At 37.4% G+C, this 15,770-nt stretch overlaps 1 protein-coding gene across 10 annotated transcripts in view; it reads right to left on the reverse strand.

Annotated features, from left to right (window-relative positions):
- adgrl3.1 (adhesion G protein-coupled receptor L3.1) overlaps positions 1-15,770 on the reverse strand; it is a 163,225-nt gene that overhangs the window by 70,256 nt on the left and 77,199 nt on the right. For 9 of the 10 annotated variants that reach the window (XM_044115193.1, XM_044115194.1, XM_044115191.1 and 6 more), the window contains exons 6-7: positions 12,637-12,651; positions 10,506-11,294 (exon numbers count right to left, since the gene is read on the reverse strand). In XM_044115193.1, coding sequence (XP_043971128.1) covers positions 10,506-11,294; positions 12,637-12,651 — 804 coding nt within the window. The remainder of the gene's footprint in view (positions 1-10,505; positions 11,295-12,636; positions 12,652-15,770) is intronic. The other variant, XM_044115192.1, reaches the window with a different exon arrangement.

Genomic DNA, 15,770 nt, shown 5'->3' on the forward strand with positions numbered 1-15,770 from the left:
TGTTAAGAAAAAGGCACAGTTCCTGGTCTTTCTTGAGGGACTATAATAATAGATCATTTAATAAAAATTTAAAAGAATACATGTCAGGAGAAAAAATTTATAGAATAAACCGTGGTGTAAATGAAAATACTTTAGTAGGCAAAGAAGCCGAATTCTGATATTATGTGCTTCTTCATGCCTTCCCTACATGGCTTGTGGCAAACTGCAAACTAGTTTTGGCAACAGGTTTTGCAATGCCATTCTCCAAAAGTGAAATCAACTAATCAACTTGTCCTTTTTATGTTCTTTCACCTAAGCAGTGGATCTCTGCTGTTAGCATTGCTAACATTAATCTCTTTGCTGTTTCTTGGATTAGTGCCGTCCTTGATAGGCCTGTCAGTTTAGGTGGCTGACCATCTCTTGATAGATAGTCCATGTAATGAAATCCCCCCAAAAATGCTTTGAAGTTTGTAACTGTAATATGACAAAGTGTGAAAAAGCTCAATAGATATTACATCTATTACATAGTACTGTATGTACATGTGCTACATTCAAACATATCTTCTATTTTAGCAGTCCTATCCCCACCTGTAACTCTTTTCATAGAAATAAATAACAGCAATCAGTCGTTTTCACCACCATTATTACAAGAATCAAGCTGTCACTAAGCAACACTGAACTTGTTTGTAAGTTTAAAAAGATCCCCTTTAAGTGCTAGGAAAGTAGCAATTTGTCTTCCAAGTGACCAGGCATTGCAAAAGAATAGACAATTTATACAGAGATTAGATACAAATGTGTTCCCAACTTTTCCATTAAGTTATCCTTTAGTGGCGCTGCACCAACAACACAGGAGATCTTGGCAGTAGTTCAGAAGCTTTGAAAAAGCAGGAGCATTAACATGCCATGAAGAAAATGTCTAAAAAAAGATTGTAGGTAAAGTGAGACACCTTTTAAGCAAGAAAAAGTATTAGGAGCCCCGTGCATATTTATTTTGAATGAACTGTAAAGAGATTAACGGTAGAACTTCACTTAATGTTTGGGTATTAAGGAAACAAGTGCTGCAATAGATAACAGAAAATTGCAAAAAACTAATAGAGTGTGGATATGGACAGAATTCACGCAGGCAAGCAAGAAAAGTGACAAGGGTTAGTCTAATCAGTGAAACGGTTAGTCTAATCCGGTGAAAGATGGCCTCCACTTTAACCATTAACTGCTGTTGTTCTCTCCACTTAAGCCTGTTTCCAGCATTCCCGGCACTTCTGCTGCTTGATTGCAATCTCTTGCAGAGTAGGAGAATGGACGAGAGGCACGAGCAAGGAGGAAACAGGGTGTGTGTGGTGAGTATGTGCAGAGAGGGTATGGGGGGTTTTGCAGTAAAGGACAAGGGAATGGAGTCCTAAAGACAATAGACATTCTCTGCTTAACTTCCTCAGGAAATGGGACTCTGTGATTTCAACCATTAAGAGTTCAAGGGTGAACGCTTAAATTCCTCTAAACTAACAAAGTGGCAAGTAAAGGTCATAATTATTTTTTGTAGATTAACTAAACGGAAATAAGATTATAGTCAATGACGATGAATACATATTTGCCTAAACACTGCAGTTTAGTTGGATCTGTAAGTATTAAAAAATAAGTTCAATCTGTTTTGAGCTTAATAAGAGCTCCGCATTTTAGAACGGTGATAACAGGTCCCGATAATTAACATAATCAGCAGTATGTAAATGAAAGTATGGTGACAATTGTTAGGATTAGGTTTGATATGGGCCATAACTCACTGCAGGATAAAACAAACAAAACAGCAAGAACATTTATATTTTAAAGGTCCCGGGTTGAAAGGTAACACATCAACAACTGAGCTGTACTTGATGTTCACGTTTAGGCAGTGGTTTAATTCTTTGTAAGTTTTGTTCAGACTACAGTTCTACAAAAACAAAGCACATTATTGCTACTTCCAAATTATTTTAGAGAAAAGTAGCAGCCAGTGAAGCTAATTAAAACATTTGGATAACTGATAACCAGCAGGTGTGACCAGCTTTGTAAATGTTGAAGTACGCTCCAGGTGTGTTGGTCTGGAGCGCACAGTTAACACAATGCCAAGGAGGGAAGACTTCACAGCAGGTCTGGATTTTAGGTAATTTCCACACTACTCAAAGTTCAGAGAAAATATTCCCAAGAGAAAAACACCTACGGCAACATCTGATATTATCAGGAGTCCCACCAAATTTCCCTAAAGGTCAGACTGTGGAATGCTAAGGGAAATAAAAAAACGTCCTAGACTCGCACTTAAAAACACAATTAGAAAAGCAAGCAAATATGGCTTGTTTGTAAAGCACTGCCAGGAGAAAGGCTCTTCTCTATTAAAACAATATAGCAGCACAACTCAAGTTTCCAAGTCCGATGATCCGCAGCACACCAGCAAATATACAACAGACAGAGTGAGACAGAAAAGAATGAAGCTGCTGAAATGGTGCGGTTAAACTCCAGACACAACCCTGAATGAAATGCTGTTGACGGAAATTGCTGTCCACAAAGATGTTAGACGGATAAACTTATACAAAAATACTGACTTTCTGGTATTTCTGCTGTAGGTGGTTCTGCAAACAAAGGGGTGTGCCAAGTTTATGCCATGTCTGTTACTATAAACATGGAAAATATTATCAGAACAGTAAAGATTTAATCCAATGTTATATAGAAGAAGCAGTTTGGCTTTTATGGTGATATATTTATGTCCTCAAGTATTTTTCTGTGGTAATTTACTTTTAAAAACAGAATTGTGATCATTCCTGACTTTCATCTGCAGAACTTTATAGAATTTTCTTGAATTCTGTGGCTACAGAAATAAAGTGCATAAATATCAAAAACTTGTTCTTGTATTTTTATATTGCTTTTTATTATAGTCTCATATCATATAGGAATGTGACATGTGTATATTTATGTAGCATACACTATTTACCTTTTTAATCTGAGCTATGCATATGCTTTTTTATTACCACCTTTATTAACTTTCTTCCCACAAGTCAGGTCAAACATGGCAATTCACAATTACTTTATTTTTATTCTAACTCAAGGCTGTGGTTAGAACATGCAAACCTAGGTACAGCATCATCCCAAAGGGTGAGAAAAAAACACTGAAAGAAAACCAAATAAAGCATTTTGTACAACTTCAGCATATAAGAATTTTTCCAGATAGAAAATAACAGAAATCTAGCCCAGTGGGGTAGCTGTGGAAATAGAAAAGAGAGAAAAATGCAAAGTGGGGAATAACAGTGTGTGTGAGTTGGCATGTTCACTGTTTTAGCCCTGTTCGCCCCACCCATCTTCAGGATGCAGAAAACATGAATAATTTTGTGACTTTGTTGGAAAAACTTTCTAAAGAGTGGCAAGGCAGACTCGAGGTGATAAATTATTCAGATGTTTCATCGGAGCCATGCTGCTTGCGTAGGGCACAGTCTCTATAATATGCATGTAAGAAGACATGATGAAACAACTCCATAAACAGCAGAGAATAAGTCAGTGCTGGGGGACTGCAGCTGGAAGAAAGGGGTGATGCGAAGACAAGCGACTTTGACTCTGACTTTACATAGCCATTCATGCAACAGGCCTCTATAATATATACATCTGAGGGTGCTTGATGAAACCATCCTGTGATGCTGGATAGAAGTAGGAGAAGAGAAGGAGGGCAGATTATGCGTGAGATAAGAACAACAGAGAAAAATGGAAAAAAACAATCATTTAAAGAGAAAGATGTATGAGACAGAGAGAGGAAATGTTAAGATTCCTGCCATTGTGAGTCTATGTTTATGTGTGAGAAACACAGGGAGAAAGAATGGGGATTTAACAGCAAAGGAATAAAACACAAACAGACAAGGGAAACAATAGATGAAGAGAGGCATTTTGCTTTTTGTAAAGAACCTAGGGAAAAATAATATACATTTAAAAAAAGATCATATCCTACTCTATTATACATCTGCTGTTTATTCTGAGATTAAACTTCAATGTTATTTGTTACACCACGGTAAATTAAACATGTAAAGTGTTATGTGACTTTCTTCTGGTGTTTGATTTCCTTTGCTCACAGAAAATCTCCAGAGATGTATGCAGCAGAAAAGCAGTGGTAAATCAGTTTGTGACTGTTTTACAATCAATTCAGCTCATTCTGACCAGTGACCACCTGCTTGGAAATTTAGAGCGTCTGATTTATGAGCTTAGCATGCTTAGGTGTTTCTTGGTTGCAGTAACCGCAAACACTCTTTAGTGTTAAAGTGGCTGCTGAGTGACTGTGAGGTATTTAAAGTGAAGCACAGATATGTGAAATTCAAAAGGACAATGTATTTTGAAACATGGCTATGTTTCAGTCAGGCTGCAAAAGACAGAGCACGACTTTTGGCAAATAATAGCTTATCATTTTAAACTTTTAGATTTTCAGATAGAACTTTCTGGATTTGGAAACATGGCTGCCTTTTGGAAGTCTTGAGGTTTAGTTAAAGACTTACAATCTTGGACAAATTACAATGGACAAGATTGTGGTATCGATTATACTAAAAATGCTAAATGACAATACAAGATGCTAAAGAGACTTTAAAAATAATCACCATTATATAATTTTTTTTATTTTAAAACAGTGAAAACCTGTTTTATAATGACTGCTCTATTGTGAACACATTCACTTATGTTTCTTATATTAATATTGTTTTTTTTTTTTTAAAAATGGTAATGGGCTCAACTTAATACTAGCAGCTTAAAGCTTTACAACAACTGATGAGTGTAAACTGGCTGCAAAATTCTCACTGGTAAATGTGCTTTTGTTCCTTTTAGTCAGTTTTTAGCAATACTTCACCCGTTTAGAACTTTAAACAATAAATTTATATGTCAATATTGAGTTCATCTTAATTTATCTAACAAGGTATTGTAGTAATAAATATTAAATAAAGTATAGATTCATCCTCTATACTCTACTTCTCTGGCTTGTTACACGTTTGTTTCAACACAGTGCTGTCTTTTAAAAGGGGCAGTTGAAAAGAAATTAAATTATAGCCATATTTGGCAGCTTAACAATCGCCATGTGTGTTTTTTTATTAATGAAAAAATTCCTAAATAGACAAGACTTGTAAACAATATGAAGAACTTTAGGGTACCCTTTAGTTTAGATATAAACAATTAACTAACACCTTGCACTAATCACAGAGAGTTTAGGGGGTTATTCCTTGCTTTACACAACCAGAGGAATCTGTGTTCAGTCTCCCACTGAGATGTTAATGAAAACGGTTTAAACCTTAGAAACAGATACTGTTGGAGTTGACACAACTGCAGTACATTTTCAAATCCTAAAATTTCCACTGTTAGTCTATCAGATATAAAAGTGACGCTGTATTAAGATATTTGGATTCATCCCTTCAAAACACCTGATAATGATGGAAATCTAAGGCTATTTCAGATGATTGGTTGACTAGTTCTTGCCATTATTTTGCCCAGAAAATATGTTGAAAACCTCTAACTTCTTACTTGGCAATATTTTTTTTTTTTTTTATTACTACTAATCAAACTAAGTTGAAACCACAATACAAAAGTTTGCGAGATAACAGATCCAACCCAAGAAGCACATTAAATATGTTAAACCTTTAAAGGGGGTGCACTTTCTTTTTACCTTCACAGTAATACTTTTAAATCCCTAGAAAACATGGAGGATGCTCCTGAAGGATAATTAGTAAGTTGTTTACCATTTTGGTGATTAAAAAATATAGACATGACAGAAATATATTTTTTAATCACTAAGCATTCTGACCTTGTGAAACATAAATATATTAAACGACTGATAATGATTAGAACTAATGGCACATATTTTTCAGACTATAAAGGAACAGCCAAGGAATCCTCCATCTGGGACTGTTTTTTTATTTGTTTGCTTTACTGTGCAGCACAGTAAGTGATTTGAACTGGATTTCAATTCAACAAGCTACATTGCCTCTGTTACACAGGCAATTCTATATAACTATCAAATGAGGAATCTGTGCAACTGCAACAGAAAAAAATAGTTCTCTGTTGTGTTTATTTGACAGTGGCAAGCTTCATTACAGAGATAAAAAAGAAGCTGCTGTATAGTAAACCAAACTAACTGCCAAAAAGATGGATGGAAAATGTTAGTGTTTTTTAGCGGATCACACCGTTTTGTAATGAATAGAAGAAGAATGTGGATGAAGGCCATTAAATATTTGTTTTCTAATATTTTGTGCAACAATTTTTATTAACAGAATACAATACAGAATGCATTTCAAAAGGATATCCTCACATAGTTGTCAAGCATGCCCCAGACTACTTAGCATACAGGAGTCTAACTGCAACCAATAGGTAATGTAGCAGAGAATGCATTAATGCACTTTCACTCAGTAGAAACCTCTGGAAATATTATTTATACTAGAAATAGAAGTATTTTGGGAAAACTATGTTTGTTGTCAAAATTTTTATTTTTTTAAAACCATATTTAAAGAATCTGAAATTAATGTCTAATATTCTTCTCAAAGTTTGAATAGCTAATTCTATAGTTTTTCTAATGCAAGAAGAATTAAAAATTGCCCTTTTTTATATACACATATAGCAGAAAGCTCGGACTTAGTAACAGGTGAAATAAGAGCAAACAAATAAACTTCAAATCACTCAATTAACTGCAGTAAACACACAAACACTTATTTATCAATGACGCACATTTATAAGGAGAACACACATATCTTGCAAGTCTCTCCCACTTGAAAGCACAGTGGCTCGGACACCGAACTTCCCCACCACGGCAATGTGAAGACGTCATCACTGCCCTTAAGGGACAAAAGTAACGCTGAACAGAAAGCACGCAATACAAACAGTAGTACTCAACATCAAACTTAAACTATTTAAGGATCTTTTGAACACACAATTTAAAGTGATAATGAAAAATGCATTTCAGTTTCACTAGCTGCTCTCATCTAGATTATGACCAAACAATTTTAAAATTGAAGCGTTTTCAGGACTTATCTTAACCGAATTATATCAATTTAATTTCACAAGCATCTGTATTCACACCGTCACAGGTCAAAAATGTTCACAATATTTACATATTGTTATTATTATTTAATACCATGTGAAATATAAACGTAAGATAACAACAGCCTTGTCAGTTAAAGATCTGTACTGACATGACTGTCACTCAGTGGTAGATTAGTCACCTTCCAATTGAAAGGTTTTTAGTTTGATTCCAGTTTCCTTCTGTCACATGTTGAAGCGTCCCTGGCCAGGGTACCTAATCCAACCCAACCCACTTTCCTACCAATCTGTGTACAAAGGCACTATATACTTTGAGTCAGATTACGATTTATCATATTGGTTTTCATGTGGAAAAGAAAAGATTAGATGTTAACATAACAATTAACTTTACAAACTTGTTTGTAAAATATCCTCACTGGAAGCTTACCTGTAATCCCAAGCAATTTTTTCTCAGTGTGAAGTAATCTATTAAGGTTTAATCAGTGTAGGAAATTTCACATTTTAGGAGGATTATATGGTCTCCATAGTAATGACAGAAAGTCCTTTAGTTTAGAATTGAAAACAGATGCCAACCTTAGCATCGTTTGTGGCTAAAGACTATTTAACCAGTGCTTGCAATCATTTGGATCTTGTATAGATTCAAATGCATCAAAAAAAAAATTCTGCAATTTTTACAAGTTTATAAAAAAAAAAAAAGGTCTGTATCTACACAGGTCCTAAAATTTACCTGCTAGAACTTGGGTATTTCACCATTGCGTTATAATGTTTCCATAACCTGACGAAAACTTCAGTTCAGTTTTCTGGCATTCTGTTTGTACCTGGCCTGCCAAGGAAACTGTGCTCCTTTTCCGGCATGCAACAATCCCAGAGCCTCAGAGGGAACTCTTTCAAACCGCCTGCCTTTGTTATCCAGCTGGGTAGACACAACTAAGTAATTGGTGCTTCTCTGTTGTTGCCCAATTACTCTCTGTCCTCGGTGGCCAACCTCGTCTCTTTCTTAGACCATGGCCCATTTCCTGTCTCATTTCATATCTTAAGAAGTCCACATAAGCGAAAACAAAAACAGGGAGTACATTAGGCTACATCAGTAATGAGCTGAAACATTCTGAAAGACCCTTTTCTCACTGTGTTTTCTGAATAGGCTAAGAAAAAGGAACAAGAAAAAAATGCCAAACCTGGAACATAGTAAGTTTGCTTTCAGCATTTAGCTCAATGTTTCACACATTTGAAGGGAAAAAAACAACATTAGGAGGCTTTCTTCTCTTCGAGTTTCACAGGGATAAAGACCACACAGCAGTGTAAACATGCAACAGATTAAATCTTTGGAGAATTTTATTTTCTGGAGAATGAGAAAATCATGTAGTTAAGGTAGATAATTTATTCTTTGTCCTCCCTAAGTGAGACAGGGGAACGAGGACGAACGTAAAAAGAGTGATGTTCAATTGATTGTATGTATTTATCTCCGTCTGGTCAGCACTCTGGCTTGTTGCTATGCACTGGAGGTCATTCTCTACACTGAATCCCCATTGATCTCCACTTTAGAGCCTCCCGAGACACTGTAAGCTCTATAATAGGTATGATGTCACCTTTATAATGAATAAACACTCATGAACGAAACAGCAGTTCATGCTTTAGATATATTACTACACGTGCATACTCATCATTATGCACATCTACAAACACACTCACAAACAAGCACATTTCTACAGCATAGTATCACACATACAAAACCCCTCACACACACACTGATCGGTAGAAACCAAGTTTACAGCTGTCTCTCTCTATAATTTCTTGTACTGCACTGCCTAACTGCATGTAAGAGCATGCGTTAATTCAGATATCATTTAATAAGACACGCAGCCAGACTGCCTTGACCACTCCATAGAAAGGTGCTGAAAGGCAATTATGCTGGGCAAATAGCCCTTTAGGCTCCTGGGGCCGAAGCCCTTCCATCCATCCAAGGGGAAAGATGAACAGGAGGTTGAACTTACAACTCATACCAGAGCTAAAGTAAGACACCATTTAAGTTAGACAGCATTCTTGACCTTTTCAAACAGGCCCAACAGTGCCAGTTGAAATATGTGTATAAATGCAAGTGGAAACGTTTTTTGGAATAGAAAAACAAAACTTCATTAATAAAGTAAATTGAAATCTTAAGTCAGAGGATGGACCCAAGCAAACAACTACTATCTAACTTTGTGTTAAATTAAGTTGGTCTTAATCCAGATTTATTTGCCAGATTTAGCACAACTGTAAATCTGGCAAATAAATCTGGATTAAGACCAATTTGTCATTTACGTCACACAGAGTGATGGTAATTAGGGAGTTGGGAGGCTTAAAAAAATCTGGGGGTCTGAATACTGAAGTGTGCACCTGATATCCACCGTCATAGACAGCCATATATCTGTAATGCTGTGGGCTTGTTAATCTTCCAAGAATTATAGAAACTATGTTAAGTACATGGCGACATACCTAATTTGAAATACCAGATTTGAAACAATGATTATCTGGCTCGTTGCCCTAAACTTGTGAATTATCTGGGGAGAATATTGTGCAAAGAGGAATAGTCAAATCTATCTTTATTAAAGTCCGGGGTTAGGAGAACGTGGTTTGGTAAAACACATTGGGGCTAATAAAATGCAGAGCATGACTTATTTATGTCAGCAAATAGCTCCAGAGTTTTAAATTGTGATTCAAGTTGTGTCATCTTGTGAAATAAAAGGTGAAGACATGCTAAACATCAGTCATAAATTAAATTGGAAGATAGTGGTTTTTCCATTTCCTCTGGTATTTTGGAACATCTCACTGAAAAAATAAATGAAGTCCTGCTTTCACAATATTGGATAGACTTTTGCAGAGTTCTTAAAGCGTAAAAAGTGACAGTACGTCATAGCAAACTCATGAATGGGGCTAACGGAAACTATAATGAACGTCAAGCAGAGGCTACGAGATCTTTCATCACACACAGATATTTCTGTTCATCCTACAGTACAACAGGACGTTCTGGGTTACATTCTGTAGGAATGCTCGACGGTCATTGGAAGAGAAAGTTGGCAAGTGGAAAGGTGTTTGAAGCTCAGCATAGCCCTGTCTGAGCACTAATCTTCTAAAGGTAGAGATCTAGGTAGATTTTTGATGTCTCTTATTTCTAGAAATAGCAACACTACTGTTAACTCTGCTCCAATAGTACATCAGGAAGCAGCAGTGAAGGTACACTGGAGCCGATTTATTTGTCATTTGGATGTATTTTGAGTTCAGAACATGTGCACTGTAGATTGCAGGGAGGAGGTGAAAAACAGTCATAACTGAGAGTCATGACAGCACAGATGGAGCAATATTTCTTTCTACTTTTTCCAAGTAATTTCACAGAATTAAGTACTGAAAGAAGATCAGTGCCTATAAGCATTCCATATGTCACAGCTGAAAAGCACTTCAATAAAATACCTCATGTGGAATCAAAAATGACAGAAGAAATGAGAAGAGCTGTGGTTATCGAGGGAGATCCTCTAACTTACCATTGTTGCCAAAGTCCAGTGAATACTTGACCACATGGTAGTTATTCCACACATACAGCAGGTTGTCTCTTGGGTTGTAATCCACTGCAGCTATATACTGGTAGGAGTTAGGGAATGGTATATTAACTGTTGTTTCTTTGCTTTTGTCCGTGTTGTACATGTAGTCAATCTTGTTTCCTGTCCCCTCATTGTCGTCATCTTCGTACACGGTCTTAACGACGTATAGAACGCCGCAGATCATGAAAGCATTGGAAGCAGAGCGCTTATCATAGCTGGTGTCCCAGGAGCCTTCGATGCGAAGAGTGTAAGGGTTAAGCTGGCTCACCACGATGCGTCCGTTGTTCTGTTCTGTTGCGTAGATAACCCACAGCCCATTTTCATCCACAGCAAGGTCGATGTCTGACTTTCCCCCCCAACGGTATGGAGAGGTGTCATGGTAGTTGGCGTTGGCGATGATGGCCTCGCCGCTTTTGATTCGTGTGCGAAGGTCGAACTTTACGATGTTGCGGGTGCGCTCTTTGTTAAAGAACAGTGCACCGTCATAGACTACAAAACCGGTCCCATCTACTCGGTGTGGGAGTTTGTATGTGGTAGTGGGGCGGCCTGCAATGAAATCTTCTTTGGACGAATATTCAGTTAGTGTGTCTGTGCGGTATGGGGTCCAGGGCATGTAGTATATCTTATCAGAGGCTTGAAGTGGATCTTTGCACCATGCACCTGACTGGTGGTCAGATTCAAAGAGATGTTCACTTTGGTACACTCCTCGTAGAATGCCCGGGCACAGAAATACTGAGGAAAAATGAGAACAATTGCACATTACATAAGCCTCACCCACGTAGTGATGTATGTCAAACATTTCCTTACAAAGTTTGTGCTCTGTTTTTCTTCACTGTTATTGGCACTACAAGAGTGGCAACCTGTTACAACAGCTTCGACCCCGTCAGAGGGTTAAAAGGGTATAGTTTGTTACTGTGGTCCTGTAACAAGTTAATTTCTTTACTGTGAGATTAATAAAGGATTATTCCATTCTGTTCTATTCTATTATTAATTGGAAGTTCTTGAATGACTGATGCCCTGGACAGTTCTGCGGCCCATGGAGTTCCCCATTGAATCCCACCCCACCAGTGACTGATCGTGAACATAAGCATTACAAAAGTTGTTTTGTTTGGTACCATTTTGCACTACTGACAAAGCTTTTTTTCCAACTGTCACCCTCAGGACCATGCTGGGCTCAGTGGTCAGCCATATGGTCCATGCAAAAAAAAAACAGCACTGATTGCAAGTGAATGATACTCGCATTGTTAGAGCAGAGCAGCACCATCCCTTACTTTCAACGTATTACATTCTGATATCACAGTTATGTGATAAGGAGAAAATAGCACCCTTTGTTCTACTTCCACTCTCTCCTTCGGTTCCCCTTCCTCGCTCCCTCCTAAAGTCCTGATTAGCCTCACAATGCTTCCTCCGCTTTTCTCCTTTTCTATTTCTGTCAGTCAGCGCCAATTTCAGAAGCGGGCACATCTTTAATCGTCTGCTGTTTTTGCAGTTGCTACAATAACTATTTTCCCATTCCATCCTCAGCCTTCCCGTCGAGGAATACTGAGGTCATGTTTGATGAGGGATGTGGGACATGGAGTCAATTCTGGGAAGCCGCTGCAACCAATCATAGAGGTCTTTGTAATTTAACTGGAATGCTGTCACATCACCGCGGCAGATACAGACATGCCAGATGTGGCAGATGGGGTTTTCCCATTCTTCTCGATAGTGCAATTCCAGATTTCACACGAAAGCCTGGGAATATTGATTGAATAGTCACTGCCTTCTCACAGTACTGGCGTCAGTTCAGCTTTTGAAATAGTAAATGTCAATGTAATTCTCTTCTCAATGGCTCATTATAAAAATTTACTCCAGTGGCAAGACAGAGAAGTGACATTTCCCACAATAGCATAGAATAATCCGACTCAAGAACATGTCTAATGAGATGCATTGTTTCTAATTTTCCACCAAATGCTGCTTTACTACAGAAGGCTATCTTTAAAGGATATGTCCTCTTGCCAAAGTACAAAGAATTCAATTTTATCAAAAAGTGACCCACACACCCTGATTTTGCACGTGTGTTTGATTGACTTACCTTTTTGTTCTACTTCTGTATGAGCCACAGGCAAAGAATTTGAAGAAGGAAAAAAAAATACAGAGAACAAGGGAGAGAAAGAGACAAGAGACAAAAATAGATTAATGATGCAATAATAAGGAAATCATCATAATACAATCTTGGATCTCCATAATCGTCCTCATATTTCATCCTAACCTTGTGAGAGTGCCAGGATGCTCTCCATGTGTGATTGGTAATAACATTACATAAGCGTCTGAGGAGGCAGCACTGCAACAGGAAAGCTATCTGACGGGATTGCATCTCGCATATGTTGCACACGCATATGGAGACGGGAAGCAGAGATGCACATGGCAGACAGATGCGCACAAAGATGGAGAGGGGATACCCGGATGAAGCAGGAGCTTGGCACAACATGGGGGAAACACAGGAATGTTTTGCTGTACCCCTAGTGGTCTCACCCCTTTATGCAGAACAAAACAGAGCAAAACAAAATGACCTGAGATAATGATCTCTTTAATGTATGCTAATAGCAGTGGAGCAATGAAAACTACAAAATTGATGTGATTAGTGGGATTGCATTTCAGTGGCCTAGCCAAAAGTGCTACATAATAGTGCTTTCTGATCCACAGTGGCCCAGTTGGTGATTTGTGAATGGCATGTCATTTTTGTCAGTAGGGGTGTGCAACCATCTCTGTGTGTGAAGGTGAAAGCTGATTTGCTTTAAACACAACACTAGGGGTGCAATTAATCATCCACCTCATGGGATGAGACAATACATAATTTTGATTTTATAAGTAAAAGGCAATTCAACATTTAATCAATATCTTCCAAAATGAGAATAATTTTCACAAGTCAAAGATTGTTTTAAATTTAAAAGAAAAATCAGCCCAGGTCTAACCAGTTTACACACTGCAGTTTTTATCTCGACTACTTCTAAGGTGGCCCCATAATGTCACAAAGCATCTATAGCACTCTCTTTCTATCTTTTTAAATTTTTTAACAAATAAAAAAACCTTTTTCTACATACAAACTTTCTTTTGTTTTAAACACATTTACTGTAAAATTTGTAAAGCGCTATTAATAATGAAAGCGTAAGAAGTCTCCTCTGGACAGCTGGTCAATCACAGAGTTAACTTTATTGACATTGTTTTTTCCCATCCATTTCCAATTCTTATTGATAAATGAAGTTTTCTGAGTTGTTTTACTTATTTGTGTGAATGAAAATACACAAATGACTACTTCCAATAGATGTTTTCCTTTCAAACACTGTAATTTGTAATAATGCATCGAACAGATTCAAAACAGCATATTGCTGCCCTTTCACCTGTTCAAACTGATTTATCCCATTTCTTTTATATATAAATCTGTTGTTATTTGGCCAATGGAAGGAGCAAATTTCAACCTAACAGTGATCTTTGAATATTGGAAGATCTCATAATATGACATCTTGGTATACCATAATGCCAATTCTCTTTCTCTGCTCAATCTGCAGAGCTTCACAGCACCCTGCAGTGAAATGTGCATACTTGCAAGAAAACCTCTTAAACATATGAATTTCATTCCACCTTGGTCCCCAGGGAACCCATGTGGAATGTGAACATAGCAGAAAACCTAATCCTGCAGGCTGTGCCCCGGTGTCTTTCAAGACTGCTAGAGACCTGCTGGATGGAAGTAGTCCCCTGAGATGAGAGAGGAAAGGAGGAGAGAAGAGAAGGAGGGGAGAGTCCTCAAAGAAAAAAACCATTTCGCAAAACTTCTGCATGACACATGTTTATATATAGTGCACATGCACCACATTTGCGCTCTCCATGCATAAATTCTTCAACACACTGATGCTTGAACTCATCACCAAGAACAAGACAAACACAAATGCATGTCACACACACACGGGCACACACGCAACCATTAAATCCTTGGCTCATGAAAAATGCATGGTAACTGGTGCAGCTTAGCACAACTCCAGATAAATAAGCAATCTCTGGAAGAAGATCGTGTTGATGTCAAAGCCCAACACAAGTGTGCACATGCATGCGTGCATGTGTGTGTCGTTTTGAGTTAAGATATAAAATGGTTCGCCACATGCAGGCAACTCCCTCGTGAGAACTGGGAAAGAAAGCAGATAGCCTGTCTATGTAACAGGGTGAGTGTGAGTGTGTGACAGAAGGACTGTTGATCTGTGAATTTAAAGGGACAGTTAAGGATTTCTGAAGAGAGGTTCAGATTCTTGGTCGTAAGCAGAGATGCACAGGTCTGAAATTTTCCTTGAATATAATATTCCTGTTTCTCTTTTGGAGCTACATAAATCATATTAAGAAAAATTAATACAAAAATAGCATTCAGGGTTTCAATATTAGTCAAAACAAAGACAAAATGATGACAGTTTTCATTTTAAAACTGTTTTGAGGATCATTTGTGGTTAGCTTGGTAAATATTACAAAAACCTATTTTAAATCAAAGATTTATAAAATTTTAAAATGCAGCATATTTTATGACAAAGCTAAAAGTTCAAAAGGATAGAAAATAGCATATTTGTTCCAACATGTTCTTGCAGATTGACCTGCTCAGTGGCTCCATTGGTTGCTCAAATTAGTCAGTCCCTGAAATTAAAGTTAACAACTTGTCTAAGAGTCACCAAGAACAATTTCAAGATACCATAGCTCAAATCTCAACAATGCAATAGCAGTTTATGCAAACAGTATTTTAATAATGTATACACTGTTGGTATGTTTACCTCTGGTAGTTATTTACACAGAAGCCAATGACGTTGCAATAGGAGGCTGTGCACCGGTAGTGATCTTCCTGTGTAAAACACATAGTGTTGAATGGAAGTGTAAATCTATGTCTACAGTCAGAGTGATTATCTAACAGAAAGGTAAGAAAAAATGGTGATTAATTGAAATCTCCATAATTATTTTTGCCACTGCTTTGTTTTTACATCAGACAGTTGAAATGAGTGGAACTGTTTTACATGCTCCATTCTCAAGTGTTTCACATAGGAAAATCATCAGTGCTACACTGATGTAATTACCAGTTACTGCGTAAATTACGAGTTTAAAAATAATAAAACAGCAATAGTAAAATCATTAGTAATTCTTTTAACAAAGCTGAAAGAGTTGAAATAAGGAATAAGTCTGCTTTGGTCTTCTCTTCAG

This window comes from Gambusia affinis, linkage group LG04 (genome assembly GCF_019740435.1).
Source record: "Gambusia affinis linkage group LG04, SWU_Gaff_1.0, whole genome shotgun sequence".
Taxonomy (NCBI): Eukaryota; Metazoa; Chordata; class Actinopteri; order Cyprinodontiformes; family Poeciliidae; genus Gambusia; species Gambusia affinis.